We start from the raw sequence: 26,499 nt of genomic DNA on the forward strand, positions 1-26,499 counted from the left end.
ATAAATGCAGTTTCTTGATGTTGAAAAAGCCTTTTAAAAACAACATTCACATAAAAACACACTTTTTCATAGTTGTTAAAAATGCATGTATTTCATTTGTTCATTAAGTAAATGTTTATGAGGAATCCACTGTACCAGTGTATTATATTAAACCTATGAACTATAAAATTTAATAGAATATCCTCAACTGCCTTAGAATTTAGAGAGAGACTCACAAGCATCCAATGTAAGATTTTATCTAATATAATACATTGGTCTAACGTATTTAACGTTTTTCTAATATAAATGTTAGGTATGTTAAGAGCACATCTAAACACTACTTTAAAGGGAGGGGTGATCTCTTCTGGGTGGCGTGTTCACAGTCTCCTAGTGCCCCACGGAAGAGGGAGCAATTGAAAACCCAGGTGATCTTTGAAAAACATGTGAAAGAAGGAAACAAGTAACATCACACGAATAATGACATGATACCTGCACCCAGGATTACCTGGTGGTAGATCTCAAGCATCTTTTAAACAAATTAGGATATATCTGTTTTAGACTTTATTTATTTATGTTTAAAATTTTAATTCCAGTGTAGTTAACATACAGCGCTGTATTCGTCAGGTGTACAGTACGGTGAGTTACCAATCCCATGTATTACTCAGCGCTCATCAAGGTAAATGTACGCTTAGTGCCCTTCACCTGTTCACCCATCATTCTACCTACTTGTTCTCTGTTTACGAGAACTGGTTTTTTGTATGTCTTATTCTTTTCTTTTTTATTTTTTTTCTTGAATTTCACATATGAGTGAAATCATATATTTTTCTCTAGATTATTTGTGTTGTTGCAAATGACAAGATTCCAATCTATTATATGGCTGAATAATATTCCATTATATATGTGTGTATATGTGTGTAATATGGTATTGTATAATATATCAGTGTGCATGTGTATATTTATATCAGTTTTTCTTTATCAAGTCATCTATCGATGGACACTTGGGCTACTTTCTTCCATACTTTGGCATTTGTAAATAATGATGCAATAAACATAGGAGTGCACATATCCTTTCAAATTGGTATTTTCATATTCTTAGGGTAGATGCCCAGTAATGCAATTTATTGGGTTGTCGGTAGCTCTATTTTTAATGTTTTGAGGAACCTCCATACTGTTTTCCACAGTGGCTGCACCAGTTTGCCTTCCCACCAACAGTACAGGAGGGCTCCTTTTTCTCTGTGTCCTCACCAAAACTTAATGTTTCTTGAGTTTTTAATTTTAACCATTCTGACAGGTGTGAGGTGATATCTCACTGTGGTTTTGTTTTGCATTTCCCTGATGCTGGGCAATGTTGGGCATCCTTCATGTGTCTCTTGGCCATCTAGATGTCGTCTCTAAAGAGACGTCTGTTCATGTCTTGCTGTCCATTTTTAATTGGATTATTTGTACTTTTCTGGTGTTGTGTCAGTTCTTTATATATTTTGGATATTCATCCTTTATCAGATATGTCATTTGCAAATATCCTCTCCCATTTGGTACATTGTGTTTCATTTTGCTAGTTTCCTTTGCTCTGCCGAAGCTTTTTTTTTTTTTTTTTATAGTCTCAATAGTTTATTTTTGCTTTTGTTTCCTTTGCCTCAGGAGACACTAGAAAGATGTTTTACCCAACATCAGAGAAATTGCTGCTGTACTCCCTTTTAGGATTTTTATGGTTTCAGTTCTCACATTTAGGCCTTTAATCCATCTTCAGTTTATTTTTGTATATGGTGTAGGAAAGTGATCCAGTTTCATTCTTTTGCATATGGTTGTCCAGTTTCCCCAACACCTTTTGTTGAAAAGACTGTCGTTTTCCCATTGCATATCCTTGCCTTCTATATACTTGTATGTTTGTTTCTGGACTTTCCATTCTGTCCCAATGATCTATGTGTCTATTTTTGTACCAGTACCATGCTGTCTTGATTATTACATTTTTTTTAATATAACTTGAAGTCTGGAATTACTATACCTCTAGCTTTGCTTTTCTTTTTCAGAGTTGCTTTGGCTATTTGGGGCCTTCTATAGTTCCATAAAAATTTTAGGATTGTTGGTTCTAATTTTGTGAAAAATACTGTTGGTAGTTTGATAGGGATTACATTAGGTGTCTAGATTACTTTGGTAGGATAGACATTTTAATGATATTTGTTCTTCCAATCCATGAGCAAGGAATGTCTTTTCATTTCTTTGTGTCATTTTCAATTTCTTTCATTCATTTTTATACTTTTCAGAGTACAGGTATTTCACCTCTTTGGTTAAGTTGATTCCTGGGTACTTTATTATTTCCGGTACAATTGTAAATGGGGTTGTTTTATTGCTTTCTCTTTCTGCTAATTCTATACACTTTCATTATTAGTGTATAGAAATGCAACAGATCTCTGCACACTGATTTTGTATCCTGCGGCCTTACTGAATTCATTTATCCCGTCTAGTTGGTTTTTGGTGGAATAGCATCATGTCATCTACAAAGACTGAAAGTTTTACATCTTTCTTACCTATTTGGATGTCTTTTATTTCTTTTTTGTTGTCTGATGGTATGGGTAGGATTTCTAGTACTATGTTGAGCAGGAGTGGTGAAAATGGTTATCCTTGTCTTGTTCCTGACCTTAGGGGAAAGGTTCTTTTTCCCCATTAGGTATGAGGTTAGCTATGGGTTTTTCATATAAGGGCTTCATCATGTTGAAGTATGTTCCCTCTAAACCTACTTTGTTGAGGGTTTTTATCACGAGTGGATGTTATACTTTGTCAAATGGTTTTTCTGCACGTACTGAAATGATCATATGGTTTTTATCCTTTCTCTTATTGATGTGATGTATCATGACTAATTCGCCAATATCAAACCACCCTTGCATCCAGGGAATAAACCCACTTGTTCATAGTGGGTGATGTGTGTGTTTGTGTGTCTCTGTGTGTGTGTCTATGTTCTTTTGTGAATGGTGTTCTTAATATATTGTTGGATTTGGTTTGCTAATGTTTTATTGAAGATTTTTGCATCCATGTTCGTCAGAGACAGTGGCCTATAGTTCTCTTTTTCTGGCGTTGGCATCAGGATCATGATCAAACTTCATGAATCTGGAAGTTTTCCTTTTTCTTCTAGTTTTTGGGAAAGTTTGAGAATAGATATTAACTCTTCATTAAATGTTTGGCCGAATTCCCCTGTGGAACTGTCTGGTCCTGCACTTTTGTTTGTTGGGAATTTTTTGATTACTAATTCAATTTCACTGCTGATATTCAATCTGTTCAAATTTTCTACCTCTTCCTGCTTCAGTGTTAGTAGGTTATACATTTCTGAGACTTTATCAATTTCTTCTATGTCATCCAATTTGTTGACATGTATTTTTCATAATAATCTCTTAGCAACCTTTGTATTTCTGTGGTGTCAGTTGTTATCTTTCCTCTTTCATTTATGATTTTATTTGGGTTCTCTTCCTCTTTTTTTATAAGTCTAGCTAAATAGTTATCAATTATGTTGATCTTTCAAAAAAACAGCTGGTTTCATTGATATACTGGTCGTTTTTCATTTCTATATCATTTATTTCTGTCTTTATTTATATCTTTATTATTTCCTTCCTTCTACTAGAGTTGGGTTTCATTTGTTGTTTTTCTAGCTCCTTTAAGTGTATTTATTTATATATTTATTATATCCTTCCTTCTGCTGGAGTTGGGTTTCATTTGTTATTTTTCTAGCTCTTTTAAGTGTAAGAGTAAGTTGTTTATTTGAGCTGTTTCGTGCTTCTGGAGGTAGGCCTATATTGCTATAAACTTCCCTCTTAGAATTGCTTTGGTTACATCCCTAAGGTTTTAAGAGCATGATGTTTTCACTTTCATTTGTTTCCACGTGCATTTTTATTTCTCCTTTTATTTCCTGGCTGACACACTCATTGTTTAGCATGTTACTTAACCTCCATGTATTTGTACTCTTTCCAGATATTTTCTTGTGGTTGACTTCTAGTTTCATAGCACTGTGCTCAGACAAAATGTGTGATATGACTTCCATCTTTTTAAATTTGTTGAGGCTTGTTTTGTGTCCTAATACGTGATCTGTTCTGAAAGGTGTTCCGTGTGTGCGCTTGAAAGGAATGTGTATTCTGCTGTTTTAGGATGGAATGTTCTGAATATATCTGTTAAATCCATCTGGCCAGTGTGTCATTCAAAGCCATTGTTTCCTTATTGATTTTCTGTTTGGATGATCTATTGATATGAGTGGGGTGTTAAAGTCCCCTACTATTATTATATTACTATTGATTAGTTTCTTTATGTTTGCTGTTAACATTTTATGTGTTTGAGTGCTTCCATGCTGGGTGCATAAATATTTACAATTATTATATCTTCTTGTTGGATTGTCCCCTTTATGATTATGATTATATAGTGTCCTACTTTATCTCTTGTTACAATCTTGGTTTAAAAGTATATTAAGTATATTTTCTTTGATATAAATATTGGTATCCCAGCTCTCTTGTCACTTCCACTTGCATGTTGAATATTTCTCCAATCTCTTACTTTTATCTGTAGGTGTCTTTAGGTCTGAAATGAGTCTCTTACAGCAGCATATAGATGGGTCTTAGGTGTTTTTATCCATTCTGCCACCCTGTGTCTTTTGATTGGAGCATTTAGTCCATTTACATTCAAAATAATTATTGATAGGTATGTCCTTACTTGCCATTTTGCTACTTGTTTTTGAGTTCTTCTCTGATCTTTTCTTCCCTTAACTCTCTTCTCTCAGTTCGCTGGTTTTCTTTAGTGATACACTTGGATTCCTCTATTTTTTGAAAATCTATTACTGATTTTTGGTTTGTATATAACATCTTCTACATATAGCAGTCTATATGAAGTCAATGGCTGCTTATGTTTGACCCCATCTTTTATTCCTCTCCACATTTTAAGTATATGGTGTCATACTTTACATCTTTTAATTTTGTGAGTCCCTTGATTGATTTTTACAGATATATTTATTTTTACTGCTTTTGTGCTTCCTCATTTTCTTTTTATTACCTTTGATCTTTTGTTTCTACTCAGAGTCCCCCTTTAACATTTCTTGCTGGGCTGGTTTAGTGGTCATGAACTCCTTTAGCTTTTGTTTGTTTGGGAAACTTTTCTTTCTCCTATTCTGAATGATAGCCTTTTGGAGAGAGTATTCTTGGCCACAGATTTTTTTCCCTCCCTTTGAATATATCATACCACTCTATTATGGCCTGCAAAGTTTCCACTGGGAAAGCCACTGAAAACTTTATGGGGTTTCCTTTGTATATAGCTGTCTTCTTTTCTCTTGCTACTTTTAAAATTCTGCTTATCACTGCTTTTTGCCATTGTAATTACTAGATATCTTGGTGTGGAACTCCTTGGGTTGACTTTGTTGGGGGGATTTGTGTGCTTCTTGGATCTGGGTATCTATTCTCTTCCTATAATTAGGATGGTTTTCTGCTCCCTTTTCTCTCTTCCTCTTCTGGATCCCTATAATGTAAATGTTATTGTGTATTGTGGAGTTGCTGAGTTCCCTAAGTCTATTCTCATTTTTCATAGTTCTTTTTTTTTTTTTATCTCAGCTGCTCAGCCTGATTACTTTCCATTACTCTGTCCTCCAAGTCACTAAATCTTTATTCTGCTTCCTCTAACCTATTGATTCTATTTAGTGTATTTTTAATTTCATTTATTGTATTCTTCATCTCAGATTGGTTCTTTTTTTATCTCTTTGTTTAGGGTCTCACTGATGTCCTCCACTCTTTTCTCAAGTCCAGTGAGTATCTTTATGATCATTACTTTAAATTCCCTATCAGGCATATTGCTTATATCCATTTCATTTAGGTTTATTGCTGTGGTTTCTTCCTGTTCTTTCATTTGGGACATATTCCTCTGTCTCCTCATTTTGTCTCACTCTATTACTCTATTAGGAAGGTCAGCTTATCTCCTGCTCTTGAAAGGAATGGCCTCATGAGGAAGAGATCCTATAGTTCGTTGCAGTTCAGTGTGCTGTTCACCAGAACCTGGCACTTCAAGGATATCTCCTATGTGTGTTGTGTGCACCCTGCTCTCATGTCTTGGTCACTTTTCCTTCAGTCCAATCATCTGCAGTTGTTTTCTTTGTCTGTTGTGGGCAGTGTTTGGTTCCTGTGATGTTAATAGACCAATTTTAGCAAAAGAGTGTTTTGGTCTTTTATGGGAGGGGCCCACTGCTGCTACTACCCCCAAGACCGAGGCCACACAAAGTGTGTGGGTCAGGAAGCCAGGTATTGGCAAGGTTTGGTAGTGAATGTTCACACCCTAATCATTCCTGTAGGTGGCCCTGACTTTATGCTGGGGAGTTGGGGAAGGAAATGGCACTCCCTGCTCCTCTGTTCCCGAGGAAGCCTCTCAGAGAAGCTCCTCTTGGACAAGCTCTGAGATTGGTAAATAACCCTTTCCTGTGTGCCCAGCCATTTTTTAACCTGCTGCTGCTATGGTGCATCTCCATAGGCTCTTTGTCCTTCTGTCTCTTTGAGGATGGGGACTCAGATTCCTCTTGCCCTCCAGCTCTTCCAGAATGTGAGAACGGAGCCTGCTGATCTTTAAAATTCCAGTCTTTAGGTCTTGCTGGTTGTAAGAACTCATGAAATTCGGCCCCTCTAGTTTTCCAAGACAAATGTTATAGGGATTTGTCTTCCCCATGCAGGCTCCCTGGTGTGATAGTGTTTCTCTTCTTCATGCCCATGGCTCCCTCACCTCCCATGAACAGCCCATGATCTGTTTAGCACCCCACCACGTCTCTGCCCTTCCTACCCTCTCAGATGTAGCCTTTCTCTCCCTTTAGTTGCGAAGTTTGTTGTGCCAGTTTTTGGGTCATTTCTGGGTTGTTTACACTGATATGAGTGTTATCTAGTTGTGTCCATGGGATGAGGTGAGCTTAGGGTCCTTCTACTCCTCCATCTTCCTTGACTTCTCTCCATCTCAAGCTTCTTAGCAGTCAGTAGTATTTCAGGATAGTCTTCAAAGAGATCTCAAAATAAAATGACTTCAACAGGCACATGTAGAAGAGGAAAGTGGACATGAAAAGATCAGAATGAGAAACTTTAAATGATAGTATATTTTTAAGATTTAGGTTTTAGAAAAGGAACTCCTTGCCAATGTGAAAATCTGCTCCCAGTTTCGGGTTGAGAAGCATGCTCAGATTCCAAATCTCTGGATACATAGAGGATGTCCAAATCTCAGCTTTACCTAATTAGAGTCACCTGCCACAATAGAAAGGCCATTTTAAATGTTTCCTTGGCTAACCAGTTTCTTTTTTTTTTTTTTTTTTGTGATTCAATTTTAAACCATATTTCTCTGAATTAAATCACTAATAAGATTGCTATCAGAAAGTAAAAATCTGACATTCTAGAGAACATAATGTGTATCTAGTTATACATTGCTATATATGGGAATTTACTGATGATCTGGAAATACAAATTTCTCTCCCCAATAAACCTCATTGAACTGAAGAACTCTTGGGATTTCTTATTGTTGGATTCATGCTTAGAATATTACAGTGCATGGCTTTCCTTTTTAACTGTTAATAATTCTCTTGGTCCTTTTTAATTGTATTTATGAGTCAACAGCAACTTGTACTTAGATTAGGAAAAGTAAGAGACAGTTTTGTGTGTGTATATTCTGAAGTATATATTATATGAGACGTTTTAATATATATTCTAAAATATAAATTATATGTTTGGCTTCTTTAAAGCTGCTAGGTGTGCTATTTCTCCTAATCTACATGCTATAATTAAGGAGATAAAAAGATAAAAAAAAAACTATTATAGTCTCTTCTTTTTCTTGAAATACAATATTCTCACAAAAATCATTTATTGCAGAAAATTATCAGGTAATATTTATTTAATTGCCCAAACAAAATTAAGTACACTTAACCAATTCTGTCTTCCACAAGTGGATTGTGTAATGTACCTAACATGTGGTGAAAAAAAATCCACTAGTTTACCCTTAGTAATTACCCGAGCTTAACATCAGTGATTATATTTTTATATTTAGTTAGAATCAACATTGTCTTTATCTACCTTTGGTTTCCAAATGTCCCAGCTAAAGCCCTACACTGTTTTTCCATATTAGAAAATCCTAAGGAAAATGTTTCCTTCACTTGATAAAGTACGAGGAGTAAATAAGGTTGCCATCTATTTTTTTTTTCTTTTTAATAAATAAAATGCTATTTTAAGTTTGTTTTATATTCTTGGTCAGCAAACTGGGGAATCAAATGATACATTCTGAAATTTTATATTTTGAATACAAACCAAAGTTCAAAGTTCAATATCTCCAAGTGAAGCAGAAAGATCTATGTATCAACTCTGGAAATATATGAATTAATAAGTTCCAATGGAAGACATTGGAACCATTGTGAAAGACTCCTGATTAAATTCTCAATTATATTCTGATTTTGCTTTTTGAGCATAGCTTCCTGGTCAAGTTTCCTTAGTATTCTCTAGATCTGCCCTTTGGGAAACTTTTCCTCTGCCATCATCTTATGTGGACATAGATGAGTGTTGGGCTTATACCTTCCTTGGGTGCCATGCAGCTTTATGCCCTATTTTCTGCTTATAGAAGTTTGAGTACATAAGGATTCTTTTAAGTTAAACAGTTACACATTCTTTGAGTCCAAAATTATAGCATCTTTAGTAGCTGAACTCTCCTAAAAACTTAGTGTGCTTCCTGTTTTATTCCAGGCAATTTCATAGTGGGGGGTATCTTGAGTTTATCAGCCTTCAACAGGAGAGCTAGACTCTTGGGTTCTTCCCTTCCATTATGTTTCTATTTGAAAAGATTTGCTACCAAGTAAACCTCCTTTTGACTCAGAGTTGTTATCTTTAACAAATAGCCCCATGTCAGCTTGGGACTGTCTCCCTTCCAATATGGTAGAAGGGGACAGGGCATGGAGAAGCACACAGTGGCCTCATGTATTGCCAGTCCGGAAGACTTGCATCACTTTTGCCTACTTTCCTCTGGTGGAAATCAGTTACATAGTAATACCTAATTTTGAGGGAATCAGATAAATGAAGTCTAGTCATGTTCTCAGGATGAAAAGAGAAAGGGATTTGGCCAAGAGCAAACTGATGACTCCAAAGATACCAATAGAATGTTCTACTGGAATAGATGAGAGTGCTGGTTTCAACACAGCATTCCCAGGACTCGTATGGCCATGACCATTTTAAAAAAATTATTCTGCATTGTTTTTAAAGGATATTCAGTTGAAGCACATGAAAGATATATCCATTTTCATCTTAATACCAACTGCCAGCAACCAAAAAAAGAAGAAGAAAGATAGAGAAAAAGAATGAAAAATACAATGAATTATGGACCTAAATATAGAATGATTCTGAAAATAGATGACAGTATTTACAGATATTTACAGATCCTCAATGGGACACAGAAACCTATAAAAATGGAAGGCAGTTCCTTGGAGGGAATGGCCTTATTTTGAGTAATAAAATCTTGAGGCATGAGGGTTACATTGCTGAATCTTTCTCCACATGAAGGAACAAGAAACAAATTTGGGCCTTAAAGAGAAGACATGCAAACTTCCAGTTTTTTCAGGAAGCAGAGGACAGAAATGGGGTGGGGAAGAAATACACATGGCGATTGGCTTGGCAACCATTAATTGAGACAGCTGGAGAGAAACAATTAAGTGCTAAATCACCACAATGAGAACCTGCAGTATACAAGGTCGAAGTATGAATCACACAGCTATATAGCATATTCTGAAACGGGGCTACAGAGCAGAAATATGCCCCTAAACAGATGGAACTACTGATTTGATTAGAGCCAGGTCTGAAATAAGAACCCTGCGTAAACTGCTACTGCTCCACCCTGTGCACCATGATTGCTCTTTAGCCACAACTTATCAGCAACTGTTTTTACTGGATAGGAATTTCCTTTTCAGCTACGAGTGCTGTTTAAATGTAATCCAGCCTTAAATCCAGAGGAGTAAGGATGATAGTGAAGAATCACAATACCAGGGGCATCTGGGCAGCTCAGTCTGTTTAGCATCTGCCTTCACTCAGGTCATGATCTCAGGGTCCTGGGATGGAGCCTCATGTCGGAGTCCACGCTCCCCAGGGAGTCTGCTTCTCCCTCTGCCCTTCCTCCATTTGTGCTCTCTCTCTCTCTCTCAAATAAATAAGTAAAATCTTTAAAAAATCATAATAACAACAGAAGAGCTAAAACATCAAGCAAATAATTCAAATATACCCATCTATGTGATTTCAAAGAATTAAAGAAATGTGGGGGTTTAGTGGGGTTTGTCTTTTGAGATAAGAGTTTAAAGAAGCATGAAAAAGAATATAAAAGAGATAAGGCAGCAGAAGGAATGAAGGTGATCTAGAATTACAAGAAAGAAAGCCATGTGAGAAATAGTAAGAATTCCATAGACACAGGGAAAACATTATCAGGGACATGGAGATTGTTGAGATCAATGAAATGGAAAAAAAAAAAAAAAAAAAAAACAATGGAAATCATACCATAAATAAGACTCATCTAATGTGTTTGTGTGTTGGTGTATCTGTATGTGCATACATTTAATATTCATGAAAAAGAAGCAAACAAAGAAATTTGAAGACATATGCAGAGTAGCTTTCTCATAATAAAGACATAAGCATGTAGATTGAAAGGGCACCTTGTGTTTTAGGAAAAAGAAAACAACAACACACACACACAGAAGGATTAACATCAAGACGTATCTTGATAAATAGCCTGAACTTCAAAATTAAACAGAACAAGTTACCTAGAAAGTGGAAAATTCAAACTGACTCAGATTTCTACAAGCCAAGAGTATTCCGGTGGATAGAATATAAAATCTTTTATACAATCAACTTTCCCTTTGTCCACAAAAGAATGGTGATGAGGTTTGAATGCTCTTGCACATGGAGCCAAGGATAAGAAGCAAGAGAATTATGTTTACAAAATAGAAGGCAAATCTTTAAACCAAGAAAATTTAGAAATGATTCAGAAAGTGAAAATCCAGAGGGGACATGGAGTTTAATAGAAAGTGTAAGTCTGATGGTTTTCTCATCCCATATCAGGAAACAGAGGATACAGATTTAACCATGAATAAATCAATAGGAAAAAAAAATTCTTTTGAGATAGCTTTATTTAATTGAGACAAAGTTCCTTTTGAAGAGATAGACTAGCAAATCTAAGTTTTTAAAGAGTATTTTAGTCACATGGAGTGACAGTTTTCTGTCATTTTTCTAAAACTGCAAATTCTTTGAGAGACCCCATCACTCTGTCATTTTTCTTCTAAATTTCTGCCTTTTATTATTACATGGGTGGTTCCTGTGAAAATTATTGTTGTCTTAGAATTATGTATTAAATAATAATGATAATGATTTTTACTAAATTAAGATTCCAGATTTTTTTCCTCATAAAAGTGGTTCTCTTACTAGTGAGAAATTTCTCATTTTTAAAATCTTACAATTTCAATTTTTGAACTACATATGATCATTTTAGCAAAATATATTTTAACGTATAATTCTTACTAAGAAGAGACAGTATTTTATTTTTACACTAGTATTTTTAAAATAGTCATTATTAATTAGTACTTTTTTTATTGTTTTGTATTTTCATTGATGCCTCAACTTTAAAAATTTCTTCCTATGAGTGGTAATGAGGGGTAAATTTTCAACCAGTAAGCAAGGACTTAACTATAGGACTGTTATTAAAATTAATGAGTGTCATTGTTAGAACACAGTAAATCTATACCATTAATGTTCTCTAATTGTTAATCATCATTAAGGAGTTAGAACATCATTATCATTACTTTTTTTTCCCTACGTTTTATTTGAACATCATCAACATTAAAGAAAATCAAGGAAAGGTTACAGTCTTATATTTCTGAGCTGGGGATCCAGGATTAATTAGATATTTCAATATTAATAGTATGTCTTTAGGATTCTGTGACCCTGGAAGTTGAGGGCAAAGTGGAGAGACTGTGAGCGATGTGGGTAGTAGCTTCCTCAAGCTACATCCCTCCCTAACCTCTGTTCCTGGAAGTCCTATAATTTGTCTAGATGTTAGTGTCCCAAAGGACACGGATTATCTGTTCTTATAATATATACTTGTTAGCTGATCTCAAAGGAATTTTAATGTATTTTAATTCCAAGAACTGAAAATTTCCTCAGATAAATCCAGAACTCTTTGTGGGTACAAATTCTCAGATAAGTTGATCGTATTGTTTCAGGGTCACCGTTTATTTTATACTCTGTGGCTCGGCAAATTTGTTTATCTTTGTCCTTCATTTCTTTAGGTTATCACTTAGCCCCCCTTGTGCAAGAAAACAAGAACTAAAAGTTTAACTAACATGCCTGCCTCCCTTGAAGGTGATTTCAAGTGGGTACAGCTCTCTTCTTTTTCAAGATACTAATCCTTTTTTTATACAATGAATTATGTAGTCAAAGTCCTTTTTCTATCTCGCTGGTAATAAAAAAATATTTTTACCTTCCACATTTCATCTACAATGCCACTGAGTGGCTTTTAACTCTAATTTGGAATGGAGCGTAATATTCTGAGAGGCAGGAAAATATCACTTTAAATCATAAAGAATTAGATTAGATATTTCGTTTCGCCGTAAGTAGAGATGAATATTTCACTAAGATTAGAGAAGGAGGAAGAGCACGGCACACAGAGAAGTTGTGTCCTTCTCTATCCCTTTCTATCATTCACAATTGTTGCCAGAAATCATTTCTTTGACATGCTAAGAGCAGTTGTGATGGAATTTAAGAGAAATATGGTTGATTGTTATCATTACTAAATGAAAGAGACTTTTTCTCCTTTGATTCACTAGAAAATGTGTAAAGAAAAACAAACAAAATGCTTGTCACATTCTGTACGATCCACGTAAGACAGATGATGGGACATTTCTCCACCTGATGGCTGCGTAAATCACCTCATTTTCATGGTTTCCACAGGGTTGGCCAACGTGCTGCCTGCCCGGCTCCCCACTTCTGATTTAAACACACGAGTCAGGATGACTTTGGAGGGTTGTGATACTCGCGGATTTATGGGCCCTTGTATGGGGGATTCTCATCACTGTACAGCAACCCTGTCGTTTTTGTGACACAGCCTGTTTGACTGGTTTGGGATTTATGATGGAAATAATTCAGAACACAGTAATAATTTTCCCTGGGCAATTACGCTACCATTTGGTACTTTGTCCCAAAGGGGAAGATGAATGCGCTGGGATCTATCCATGGGTTTAGTAGCTCCGTGGAAAGAACAAATCAAGGTCAGAATCCAAATGCAGAGTCCGTCGTTGTGGGATTCTCTTCTTCACCTTGAAGGCTTCCACGTTTCCATGGACCTTTCCAGGTTACGAAATACTCTTCCATTTCTTGTCTTTTAGCTTTCACGGTGACTCTGGGAGGTAAATACCATTTCTCTCATTTGGGAAAGAAGAAAACCAAGACTAGAAGTGTTGCCTTCCTTGAGTTGGTTATTTAGCAAATATTTATTTATTTATTTATTTTTAAGTAGGCTCCATTCCGGATGTGGGGCTTGAGTTCATGAGCCTGAGATTGTGCATCGCTTGCTCTATTGATTGAACCACCCAGACACCCCTTCATCATATATTTTTAAACACAGACAATATGAAGGCATTTTGATGTACATTAGGGATACACAGTCCCTCCTTTTGTTTTTCCAAGCTCTTTATTATGAATAATTTCAAATATACACAAAAGCCAGTAGAAGAGTATATCCATTGCTCTGCATCAGCAATGATTAACTCATGGTCAGTCTTATTTCACCCACATCTCCATCCGGCCTTTCATACCATGTTGAAGTGATTTCCAGACATGACATCATTCCATAAAAATAATTCTCACTATATGTCTCTAACAAGTGACATTATTAAACATGGTGATCTAAAATTAACATTTCCTCAATCATATCGAAATCTAGGAAGTGTTTACTTGTCCAATTGTCTCATTAATGCCAAGTTTTATTTACAGTTTTTTCAAATTAGGAGCCAAATGATATTACTGCTTTGTGATTAATTGATGTCTCTTTTCAATCTCTTTTAAAGAGATTAAATTTCTCTTGATTGAATTTCTCTTGATTTTCCCCTTCACCTTCAAAAAAATTCTTCCCAATTGGTGAGGAATGAGGTTGTTTGTCCTACACAGTTCCTACTGTCTGGATTTTGCTGACTGCATCCTCACTGTACATCTTCCTATGTTCCTCTGTCCTCTCTATTGCTTGTGAATTGGTAATCAAATCTGGGCCTTGATCCATCACAGTTCACATTTTTAGCAAGTTTACTTCACAGTTGACATTTTATGAATGCGTAAAAGAAATAGTCATCTTTTCTTGACATTTGCAGCTGTTGCTGTTCAATGCCTAAATCTGTTGACTTACTAGAGGTTGCAAAATGGTGATTCACTGATTCTTTTTCCATTCTTAAACAAAATAGTTCTCTCCAGAGAAACTTGCCCTCCCTTACTATTTGGTGATTCAGTGATACAGTTTTTAAGGAAAGGCAAAATAAATGCCTGAATGTTTCCCTGTATTTTTTAGTTTCAAAACTAATGAGCCAGTCCTCTAGCATGCTCCACAATGACCAATTATTTTATTTTGTTTTGTTTTTAGTTAGGTACCATTTTGTCGTATGGATTCAAGTATATTTGAATAGTTTAATTATGTTGCAGTTTTTATTCTTATAAATATTCAAAATGTTCTACTAATTTTGACCATGAGTTTCTTCAAGTTGATTGCAGAGACCAGATTATTTATTTATTTATTTATTTATTTATTTATTATTGAAGTTTGATTTGCCAACATATAGCATAACACCCAGTGCTCATCCCATCAAGTGCCCCCCTCAGTGCCCATCACCCAGTCACCCCCACCCCACACCCTCCTCCCTTTCCACCACCCCTTGTTCGTTTCCAGAGTTATGAGTCTCTCATGTTTTGTCTCCTTTCTGATATTTCCCACTCATTTTTTCTCTTTTCCCCTTTATTCCCTTTCACTATTTTTTATATTCCCCAAATGAATGAGACCATAGCCCAGATTTAATGGGTTGCTGTCACTTTGTACTTGTTAGATTCCCTTTATAACACTTGTTGGCCCTTCTAAAACCTTTCCAACGTGAGTCATTATTCTCTCTGCATGGCTTGATTATACTCTCAAAAAGTGTTTTTGTTTTAAAAATGCATCCGTTTTGGACTGAATCTGCCTGCTTAATTATTTCCTGTTGTGTCAGTCTAAAATTCAGACCTTAGCTGTACGTTTAGAAAATTATGTTTGGAATTATAATGGCTGAATATATGCAACGATACCTCTGTGAATAGACTGGGAATGAGATTGGCTTGGTTTTAAGAGTCCTCGTTGAGGTTTCTAAATGAGGCGCACTACCAGGCCCAGGAGTATGCCTTACAGTTACATCCAGAAAGTGATTTCCCAACCCCACCCCACCCCTGGTCTGTATGTCAGTACTCAAGTCTTCACTCTTGCCCTCTCAGTCTGTGTAATGACCTGCCCACAACTTCCCATAACCTCAGTTCTTCCTTTCTTATAAGACTTTGAGATGGAAAATATCTTCCATAGTTTGAAATACTTCCTCTTATGTAAATTAAAGGTCGTAATTGCCTTTCACTATTTTTTTTTTAATTAAGTGAAAGGCAGTTACGACCTTTAATTTATACGTTGGCAAATCGAACTCCAATAAAAAAAATACAAAAAAATAATAACAATAAAAAATAAAGGTTGTAATTGGATATGAATACCCCTCCCTTTCTTTGATAGACCACATTCTAGTACTCTCGTTTTGCTGCATCAGCAATATCTCTGAAAGCCATGTTTTATTGCAATGCCCTCTTTATGGTAGGCATGTTGCCACTAACTGGAGTCGGTCTTTCCAGGCCAGAGTGTGGGCTAATAGAATTCTTGTCTTATGGAGATTAGACCAGGTACCCAAAGAACCCAGGGAACTAGGTGCCATGCTGAATAAAGTGGTTTTACCAGAAGTGGCCCCAAATGACCAAAATCTAAAAGCAATATCAGCAAAAAGCCCACTCAACGTCCCATTTCAAAGTCACAGCCACGGACCAAACTATTCTCTCCTTCTCAGTAGGTTCTATTACATCAAGTTTCCTTTCTAAGGCCTCCAGAGTTTATCCCCACTAGATGTGCCCTATATTCCTCTTCTCATTTTTTCCTTTTACTAGAAGATGAGAAAGGGAATACAAAATGATCCGCCAAGCCTTTTTGGTATAGTAATAAGAATATTGGTGGAGGAAGACAGGGTTCGAATACCAGTACCACCCTTATTTGCCATATGATCCTGGAGATGGGGGTAGAATTTTGAGCCTGAATTTGGATCAGTAAAATGGGGATAGTGATGTTGCTAAGCTCAGAAGATTGTCATGAGGATTTAATAACAACGCATGTACAGCGCTTGGCAAAGGGGCCGGCAGTGTTGGTCCCCACGGGGACTGTCCACCTGTCTTCCTTTTCCTTACGCCAACTGCTGATTGATGAAGCCTGAAAACATGAACTAACTTAGATTTGCCAAGAATAACAGCATGCTATAACACTTAGCATGACTGTTCCAACTTGGGTGTTCCATCCAAAGAAAATCATTCGGAGTACAGGAAAGCATTGTGCACAAAGAGGTCCTTGCTCTGCTACTCATAGATGCCCCGAACACTCAACAGTGAACTACATTTATCTTTCCCACAGAGTGTGGCTAGAACGAATCCAAAAGTAATCATGAGGAATTCCTAATAATATGGAAAATTATTATAAGTAAAATGTGAGGCTTTCGTGTAGAGCATGATAAAATCTATACAAGAAGCAAAGCTTTTGATATAATACTAGACAAGAGGATGCATAGCAAGTTATTTTTTTAAAGACTTTTTAAAAGTATTTATTTAAAAAAAAAAATAAATAAAAGTATTTATTTAAATAATTTCTACACTCAATGTCACTTGCTCAAGAGTCTCATGCTCTTCCGAATGAGCCCAGCCAGGCACCTCCCAGTTATTTTTAAGTGGTTTGATTTCAGTATTATCTTTCTTTTTACTGGTTCCCTATTATTCACACATTTCTCAAAAAAAAGGAGCCAAATAGGAGGTTAGAAGCTCCATTGATTTATGAACTTCTTGGCTAACGATCTGATATCCTGATATCAGTTAAAATCCTGCTGGATTTTTAAATTCTTTTCACTACTGTTGTGGCTGTGTAAAAACTGGAAAATTTCATTGCCCAGGAAGCAGGATTCCATACCAAACTTAAACATTGTATTTTCCATGGAAATCAAAAGCAATATGGACTATTTTCCTGGTGGTCTTTCAGGCTGTTTTCTGTATTTAAATTCTGGAATAAATCCACTAATTAACCCAAAGTGGAATGTGCAGCTTCCAATATATAAAGTACATATTCTCTTAAAATGTGTTTGTTGCCTGAGCAATTTCGCAGTAACTTTCCCCATATCATCAGATACTAGTCGTTGTCGTTTGTTGTTGTCTAGCAATTGAGTAACGATAACTAACGCAGGGATTGAGCTTTTGGAATATTCCCCACCCCCCCACGATAACCTGCATAAAAAACTATTTCTGAAACAAATCTCGTGAGTAGCTTTAAAAGTCCTTGTCTGCTTTGACGTCAGCGGCTTCACCCCCTAGGTGCATGCTCTTCTCGCAAGCATAGCCTGCATGGGCAGGGGCCAGCTAGGGAATCGTATGGTGCTCCAGTCCCACCTGGGAGGACCACATGGCATAGTGGGGGTCTCTCTGCAGCAGCTGGAGTCTGTGCTTCAGAGCACAACTCGGGGCCTATCGTTCCCGGGTCTGAGCTTGCAGCGGCTCCATCATCCCAGGAAACCCCCCCGCAGCCTTCCTGCTGAAGGGCTCTCCTTACCCAGCAGCGGCCACCTCCGCAACCCCAGCCATGAAGGCCTCCTGGCATGTCCTCCAACCTGGATCTGTCCCGGGTTGAGGCCTCCTGCCCATGCTGTGTGCCAGGAGGCCAGGGCTCTTGCCCTGTAGCCTGGCTGGTGCCTGGCCTCAGCCTCCCGGCCCCTAACACCGCTGCTTGCCCTGCAGAGCTCACGGTCCACATCGTGTGTGTCCTCACACGCCGGACTTGGCAGGACACCTGCTGTCATAGTGACACCAAAACACGTGTTAGAGGGATGGAGACAGAAAGCATCCAACTCCGGTTCAAAGTGGCATTTGGGGAGGGTTGTGGGCGAATCAGGGAGGTGCTCTCATCGGTCTTGGCTTTCAGCTCCAGCTCTATCGCTTATTAGCCAAGTGAGCTTGGCAGGTGCCTTATCCTCTTTAAATTGTAGCCTCCTTACCTAAGAGAAGGGGTGGGGGCACTTAATAGCACTGGGCCTGGAGCTTTTAAGGGCAGTAAACTAAAACCCACATAGACCATCTTTCCTAACACCTTGCCACACAGTAAATCCTCAACGTATGATAGCTTGAATTACGTTAATAGTTAAAAAAAAAAAAAGTTTAGCCATAAATCTAAGCATGTTTTTCATTTCAGGTGAATAGCTATTATCTGTTAACTCTTCCAATTAATGACCAAAACTGACTCTGCTTTTTAAAATGATTGAGTATCCAGAGGTTCCCTGTATTTAGACAATGTCTGATTTCTTGAGAAATTATACTTGGAAATAAGGAAGCAAGTGTGTGTAGGGAAGAAAGGCTGGTTGTGGGGGTGATGGTGCAAGTCACAAAAAATTATTTCTGGATGCTTTATTTTTAATCTTCAGATCTTTCCTAAAGAAGGGACCCTAGGGATCACGTAGTTCATCCTTGGTGATTTACTGACTAGGAGAGAAGAGATTTCCAAACCCACCATCAATTTACCAGGTACATGGTCTAAAACAATGCTGTTCCTTCTAGGAGAGTATGGAAGTCATTTGCCAATGAGGAAAAAAAAAAAAAAGAACAGAGATGCTTATACAATACTTTTGCTTTCTCCCTGGCTATAAAGCTATTTTATTTGGATATAAACTAGCTTATTCAAAGCTACTTAGGTAGATAGCAATGGCCTTCTTACCTTCTCTCGTGTATACTGTTAATAAGCAAAGTGACTAAAAATACTATAAATATCACTTCAGTGGGATTTTCCCATCCTGCTAGTTGGTATTTTTAACCATAGAAAATGCTTAATTTATAAAACATATATGTATATATTAAAGGGTTTTTTTTTTGAGATTTTACTTACTTATTCATGAGAGACACAGAGAGAGGCAGAGACACAGGCAGAGGGAGAAGCAGGCTCCATGCAGGGAGCCCGACGCGAGACTCGATCCTGGAACCCTAGGGTCATGCCCTGAGCCCAAGGCAGATGTTCCACCGCTGAGCCCCCCAGGCGCCCCTATATTAAAGTTATAATATGCTTGTAAAGTGCTCCTATTTTTAAGAATAATGACATTATTGCCAGAACTTAGTGTAAAAAAAACATTTATTGAGCATCTATTTTGTACTTGATTCTGCATTAGGCTGTGGGATGCAAAGACAGGCAAAGAGTGCTTCATTTCCTTAAAGAGCTAAGCCCCCTGAGTGAGAAAGATAATGTTATGATAAAATTATGATTACCGTCATGATAGTTATCACAAAGATCACTGTTATCAAGGTGTTATGTGAGTCCAGAAAATAGGAGCCTAAGTCCGTTTGGAAGAAGGCTTCCTGGAAGAGTAGGAACGGGGAAAGGAGGGGGGCTGTGAGAACTCTATGTTGTGCAGCTTTTGGGGTTCTAATTTCATGGGGCTACAAATAAATTACTTCTTTTCCATCTCTGCAGACATTTCTCCAATACCTGAGTCACGTAGTTTCCCTATGAACTGACCAGATAGACAGTTGGTTGATAGAGGTACCTCCCCCATGTCTTTCCCTTTTTATTCCATGGTGCTCTGAGGACTACTGGAGTTTCCAGTCTCTAGTCCTACGATCTTCCCACAAAGAACACATAAAAGCCTTTAACAATGAATAACAAAAGGTAATAGATAAAATTGTACACTTTTTTAATTAAGCCTTTCAGTAATTGCTTTAAAAATCTGTGCCCTAAGAGACAGGTACATTTTGTGAAATATGTAGTAGGTAATTTATTGGTTTTAAATGAATATTCAATTAGCGAAACCTGGGGTATGATGCTCTGAAGAGTCTGATGGTGCTGTTTTTTTTTTTTTTCCATGTTTCAAGCACCCAGAAGCCAAATGCTTTTCAAAAAAAACCTCATAAAATAGGTTATTTGTGTGCAAGCCACCCATCTCAGTAAATTCAAGAGTTAACATTCACAGAATTCAGAGCAGTCTTTAAAAAGTAGTTTTGGATCTTAAGTGAAAACAAAGCCAGCCAAGACCAGTGCATTTCAAAAACAGCTAATATTGTCTGGTTTTAATCTTCTTCTTATAAAAAATATACTCTCATATGTCTAAAGATATATTTCATTATAAGCTCTAGTAAATGGAAGAAGGAGGAGAGGGTGTGTGTGTATTTAGGAGGATGGGATGGGAAGAGAAACGATACAGGTGCATATGGGCAATCTTTTATCTATTTCCTTAACTTTCCTCATTTGTTTCATTTCCTCGTTATCTTTTTTGTGATTCCTAAGTTACTTTTTTAAGGATTTATTTATTTTTTAGAGAGAGTGCACAAGTGGGGAGAGGCGCAGAGGGAGAAGGAAAGAGGAAATCTTAAGCAGACTCCCCGCTGAATGAGGAGCCTGATGCAGGGCTCGATTCCATGACCTCTGAGATCATGAACTGAACCAAAATCACGAGTTGGTTGCTTACTGACTGAGCCATCCGGGCACCTCCTCCCCCCAAAAAACTATTTCTTATGCCAACCTATACCCCAATAGTACAGAAGTTAGATGTCGTCTATAAATGCTTCCTTAGGTATCAACAAAACACACTTAGCTGTACATGAAATATTCTTTATATTTGCTATTTTCCCCCTATTTTGTTAGCAACATCTCTCTGTGATGATGCCGATCCCGGGCGACTGCATTTTGGCATCAGGACCCTAAATGTGCTCCCTACTGGGCCAATTACTTGGAGCTAATGTAGTGTTCCATTCATTGGAGTCTACACACTTCCCCCATATTGATCGCATTATCAGTAGTAGTAATCACAGATATCATTACCAGCCAATTACACAAACACATATCTAAACTAGGTAACTTATTCACCAACATTATCTCTTGCAAGTCTTAATTCTGTAATGAAGCTGATCATCTTGTCCAATTGAGTGGAGCTACATAGTTTGATCTAGTCGGCTAAATGTGAGTGTATTGAATTATGTAGTAGGTAATTGCTTACATATGTTTGTAACAACACAAATGAGAGCAATTTGAATGTAATCTGTTTCTTATTCTATTTGAGGGCTGCATTAGAGAAGGTTAATTGCTTTAAAAAATAGGCCCAAGCATATATTTGGACCAAACACAGTAGACGTGGTTTTCCCGCTCATGTAACAATGGGCGTGAGACCTGGTACTTGAGCGTGCCATGATGCAGAGGCCCAGGTGGGTTTCTGACATATTCAGGAAAAGACTTCCAAGGTCACCCTGAGAGATTCATTTCAAGGAAAAAGGATATTGAGGAGCTGATGGGAGAGGACAGTGGGCTAACCCGCCAGTGATGAGCACTCATGCTCCATTGGCTAGATGCATAACCATTCCTAACCACCGAGAGTGGGAATTGTCATCTATTCTAGGAAGTAGAGGAGAGCATGGATTTTGGTGAGCAGTCAGCAATTTTTGCCATAAGCACTCAAAACAGAACTTGCTCTATTTCCCTATTTAATGAATACTTTACTTGGCTTGTCATTATTTTGGAACTTCTATCAGGCTTGCTTTGCTTTTACTTTCTTCACACTGTGTCAGATGTCTTCTCAAACCTAGATCCAAGCCCTGCCTCTTAGACTTATACATATTAAACGATGAAGAATGAAGAATAAAAAATTCCTCGAAAACTTTTTAAAAAGTTTTTGAAAAAAAAAAAAGACTTTTTAAAAAGATTTTATTTATTCATGAGAGACACACAGAGAGAGACAGAGACACGGGCAGAGGAAAGAAGCGAGCTCCATGCAGGGAGCCCAATGCAGGACTTGATCCCAGGACCCCAGGGTCATGACCTGAGCCACCCAGGTGCCCCTTTTTTCAGATTTTTAAACAAATAAAATATGACCATATTCTTATAATGTTTTTTCAGCAGTTTAAATTGTAGACAAGTAAGTTAGGATAAAAGATTTTGGGAACTAAAAAGAGGTTCTCCTTTTCAAATGTCTTATTTCACAGATGAGGAATTTGAGGCTTGGCACATAAATGTGTTTGTCTAATTCCATCGGATGCATTAGTAGTTCCCAGCTCTTTCTCAAATCCAAGTCTCTTCCGTAACATTATTTGTCATCTTCTTTAGTCATATTTTCTACAAAGCATAAGTCATTGAATAATGTCTATCAATTTACAGCGATGAAGTAAAATGCGATAAATTGTAACTGACCTAAGGCTAGTATGTTTAAATCTGCAATAAAATAAATCCAACAGCTCTAGATTTTCCAAACTTACTGGAAGATCCATAGTAAGTTAGCTGCTCATTCAAGGGTTTTTGTTTGTTTGTTTGTTTTTTTCTGCATTATTTTTCTTATTTCTGCAACAAAAGAACAATGGCTTCTAGATAAATCATCTACAATTCTAAAGTTATATAACCCATGGCATATAGATTATAAATTTATGATCATGCCAATTAATATTTAGAATTAAAAGTTCAGGGGAAAAAATGACAAAATCTGAAATATTGGAAAGTATATTTCTTTTAGGGAGGAAAGCCAAGTCATTATTTTTATTTAAAAAAATTATGTTGCTGGGCACCTGGGTGGCTCAGTTGGTTAGGCATCTGCCTTTGGCTAAGGTCATGATCTCAGGAGGCAGAGGTCGTGGTCTCAGTCCTGGGATGAGTCCCACATCTGGCTCCCTGCGCAGTGGCGAGTCTGCTTCTCCCTCTGCCCCTCCTCACTGCTTGTGCTCTCTCTCTGTCTCAAAAAAATAAATAAAATCTTTAAAAAATTATATTGCCTTTTCAGTGGTTAGCAGATATTTTTTAAGATTTTATTTATTTATTTGACAGAGAGAGCACCTGTGCACATGCTAGTGGGGGGCAGGGGCAAGGGGAGAAGGATGAGCAGACTCTGTGCCGAGTGGGGAGCCTGATGAGGGAAGGGAGGCTAGGTCCTGGGATCCTAGGATCACAGCCTGAGCCAAAGGCAGGCACATGCCCCCTGAGCCACCCGAGCGCCCCCGTGGGTAGCAAGCTCTTAAAAGCAAAATGTACTTGTTATTGAGGTGCTGTGCTACCCTAACAACAAAGGGAAAATTCCTTATTTCAATGCCATTGCCATAGCCAATAAATTCATGCTTTTTCTGCAAGGATGTTCAAAATGGCAACTGTACAGGAAAAGTGGCCTAAGTCTAGATGTAATCTAAATCTGAAGGGCTCTAGGAAATTTTGAAATTATGTGGAAATTTGGGGTTAGTCCCCCCATTTGTGTTTATAGCAGACATTGACTGTGGCTGATGGGCCCATGAGTGAACCAGAATCCTTAGAGTGACACACGTTCATTTTTTAAAAAAAAATTGGAGAAAGCTGAAGCGCGGCCTTCAGAATTGGTTTTTCTCATGACCATCACAAACCTGCCGCACGTTTCCTGTCGAGTGACTTTTGCTTGTCACAGTAAGAGTTAGATAATCTGGCAAACTTAAGTGGAGAGGAGCAAAGGCTTTGTTCCCTGCCTGTCCACTGTCTCCCACGCACGAATTAAAAGGCCTATGTCTAATTTTGTAATGTCACAAAAGAACAACAGTGTGAAAAGTAGATAAAGGAGATAAGCAGGCTTTGGTTGCTTTCATTATTTACCTGGTCCCTGTGTTAAAAGTCTGCGTTCCGTTGATTATTCATGTAAAAAAATAATAATACAGCAAAACACACAGTGTCACAATGCGTATGCATCAGGGACACCGAGGCTAAGACAGACCATCTTTTAATGTATGGCGGATTGTCATTTATATTGCTTTGATTTGCAAGGATTTTATATGCAGTCTCCTGGGGAGCAGAGATATACACTTCTTTTTGGACCCTTTTTTGGATATATACTCTTTAAATATGGACAACATGTGTTCAGATCATTTTTAAAAACCTGCAGTTTCATATTCTCCAAAGACTCTGACATTGGTCCCCAAGGTGACACAGTCAAAGATTTTGAAAGAAAAATAATAAATAGGAAGAGCCTATTCTTTCAACTTTTTTTTTTTGAATTTGGACTCTATTAAAATATAACTGAGATTTTCATAGGTGTTATGGAAACCATTTCTTTTGAAAAACGCTCAAATTGTAATATGACATAGATACAGTCAAAACTGTATGTCGCCTCTTTAGTTTGATTATTCTCTTGAAAACAATCAGCATTAAATATTACACAGAACCTACACGAAGAGCAGAGAAAATGCATTGAGAAACTAAAATTGCATTTCAGTAATCAATTATTTTCAATTTCATGTGACCTCTGAAGAGTCTCTGTGAAGGGAAATAGCTAGAGTTGATTCGATTCAAAGTCTGGAATTCTTTGCTTTTTTTAAAAAAAATATGCATTCTGATATTTTTGTGTATGTAAATTCTTAACTCTCTAGCTCTGTATATATTAAGGCACATGGTACCCTGAGTAGGACTATATTTAAAAAGTGAGTAATTTTATTTTTATAGCCTGAGTATGGCTTCTTTATACTGTGATGAATCTTGCTTTCTGCCCTTTCTTTGCATAAGTAAAATCTTCATTTTCGCATCATCATGTATATTTTCTGCATATAATTAACATTAACTTTTTCAACTGCGCAGGGCCGGCTATTTGCCTCAGCATATCCCCCTGGAGATTATCAGATACCTGTCCGAGGAGAAGGATTTTCTTCCGTGGCACGCTGCCAGCCGAGCTCTTTACCCCCTTGATAAATTACTGGACCGCATGGAGAAATACAACGTCTTCAATGTAAAAAGACATATTTTCTTCCTTCTTATTTTCAGATGATGAACTGTTTTCTCATTTTCCACTTTATACAACTGGCCTTGACTTATTTGTGTCTCTTCTCATCTGTATTATCATTTTTTTGTCCTGATTTTCCGTGCAACGCTGATGACAATTACTTGAAGAATAAATGTAATACAAGCTAATTTTTTTTTTGATTCTGGCCCGAAAGTGTCAATTAAGCTTAAAACGCCTCAGAATTCAAGAACAAATATACATGGCAAATCCTTAAAGTTCAAACTTACTTTCCAAGAGTTAAAGGGCTCTGTGCTCACAGAGGACTTACCCCCGGTACAGGGATCCCAGAGATCTTCACAGAATGTAGACAGTTTCAGTAAAGATTCTTAGTCATTATTTTTATCCAAAAGGGCAGAGTGAATTCAATTCACTTCCTTAATTAACAGGGATAAGATCAACATCGAGGCGAGAGCCCATTCATAATTGGGTCCAAGGGGACACAGGAGAGCAAACAATAGATAATCCAAATAGACGCCAAGACATGACAAACATTTCAAAACGTTACCTGACCAGCTTTCCTAAGCTGAGGCCTGGTGAGCCAACACTTCACGGAGGACCCCACCTGATCTAACTTAATGACTGTTTGGAATAAAATTAGGATTAAGTATGGCTCATGGGTTTTGATTCCTAAATTTCTTTTATATATGCGTGTGTGTATATATATTTATGTATGTATGTATTTATATATGTGTGTATATATGTATGTGTATACACACACATATATAAAAATCTTATATATAACATTTTTATATATAAAATTAAATTATATATTATATATAAATATATAAAAATATTTATATATAAATATATAAAATAAATTATATATTATAAATTATGTATTAAAATTTAAATAAAAATTTTACAAATAAATAAATAAATAAATAAATAAATAATTTTTTTTAAGTGGAGTTCAATTTGCCACCACTGAGGCTTTGCATTGGGCCCCTGCCTCAGGGAGCTGTAGTCCGTCCTGAGCACGGTGTGGCTCCCTTCGGGAGTTGGCCCTGTGTTGTATAAAACTATCCTCTGTCTGTGACACACTGGCTCTGCTAATTAACCTCCACGTTTGGGATTACTCGAGTCTGGATTGCCGTGGCATGAAATCGGTTTATTAGCACCCTCTGCATGGTTGGGTAGCCATCAGAGTTGCCTCTTGTCTCCTTGTTCTAAGTTTGCATGCAGACACCTCTGTTTTAACATATATCTCCTTTTTAATTGGAATAATCCTAGCTTGACTGTTCATTGTCATTAGTTTGGTCTGATCCCTTACAACAGACTTGGCAAAAAAATGTATCAGCACGCACACGGTGTGACTTTGGTCTGCGAGGGAAAGCCTTATTACACTCCTCTTGTCTCTCTAACAGAGACACTGCAGTGTTAAACCTCCGTACAAGTAGACTGCATTTTTGTTTATGTTTGTCCTTTGAAAT

At 37.2% G+C, this 26,499-nt stretch overlaps 1 protein-coding gene across 1 annotated transcript in view; it reads left to right on the forward strand.

The window, feature by feature from the left end:
* TRHDE (thyrotropin releasing hormone degrading enzyme) overlaps positions 1 to 26,499 on the forward strand; it is a 371,687-nt gene that overhangs the window by 308,385 nt on the left and 36,803 nt on the right. Inside the window, 1 exon segment of the mRNA XM_038550024.1 lies at positions 24,868 to 25,015. Within this exon segment, the coding sequence (XP_038405952.1) occupies positions 24,868 to 25,015 (148 nt within the window).

The sequence above is a fragment of the Canis lupus genome, chromosome 10 (assembly GCF_011100685.1).
Source record: "Canis lupus familiaris isolate Mischka breed German Shepherd chromosome 10, alternate assembly UU_Cfam_GSD_1.0, whole genome shotgun sequence".
NCBI lineage: Eukaryota > Metazoa > Chordata > Mammalia > Carnivora > Canidae > Canis > Canis lupus.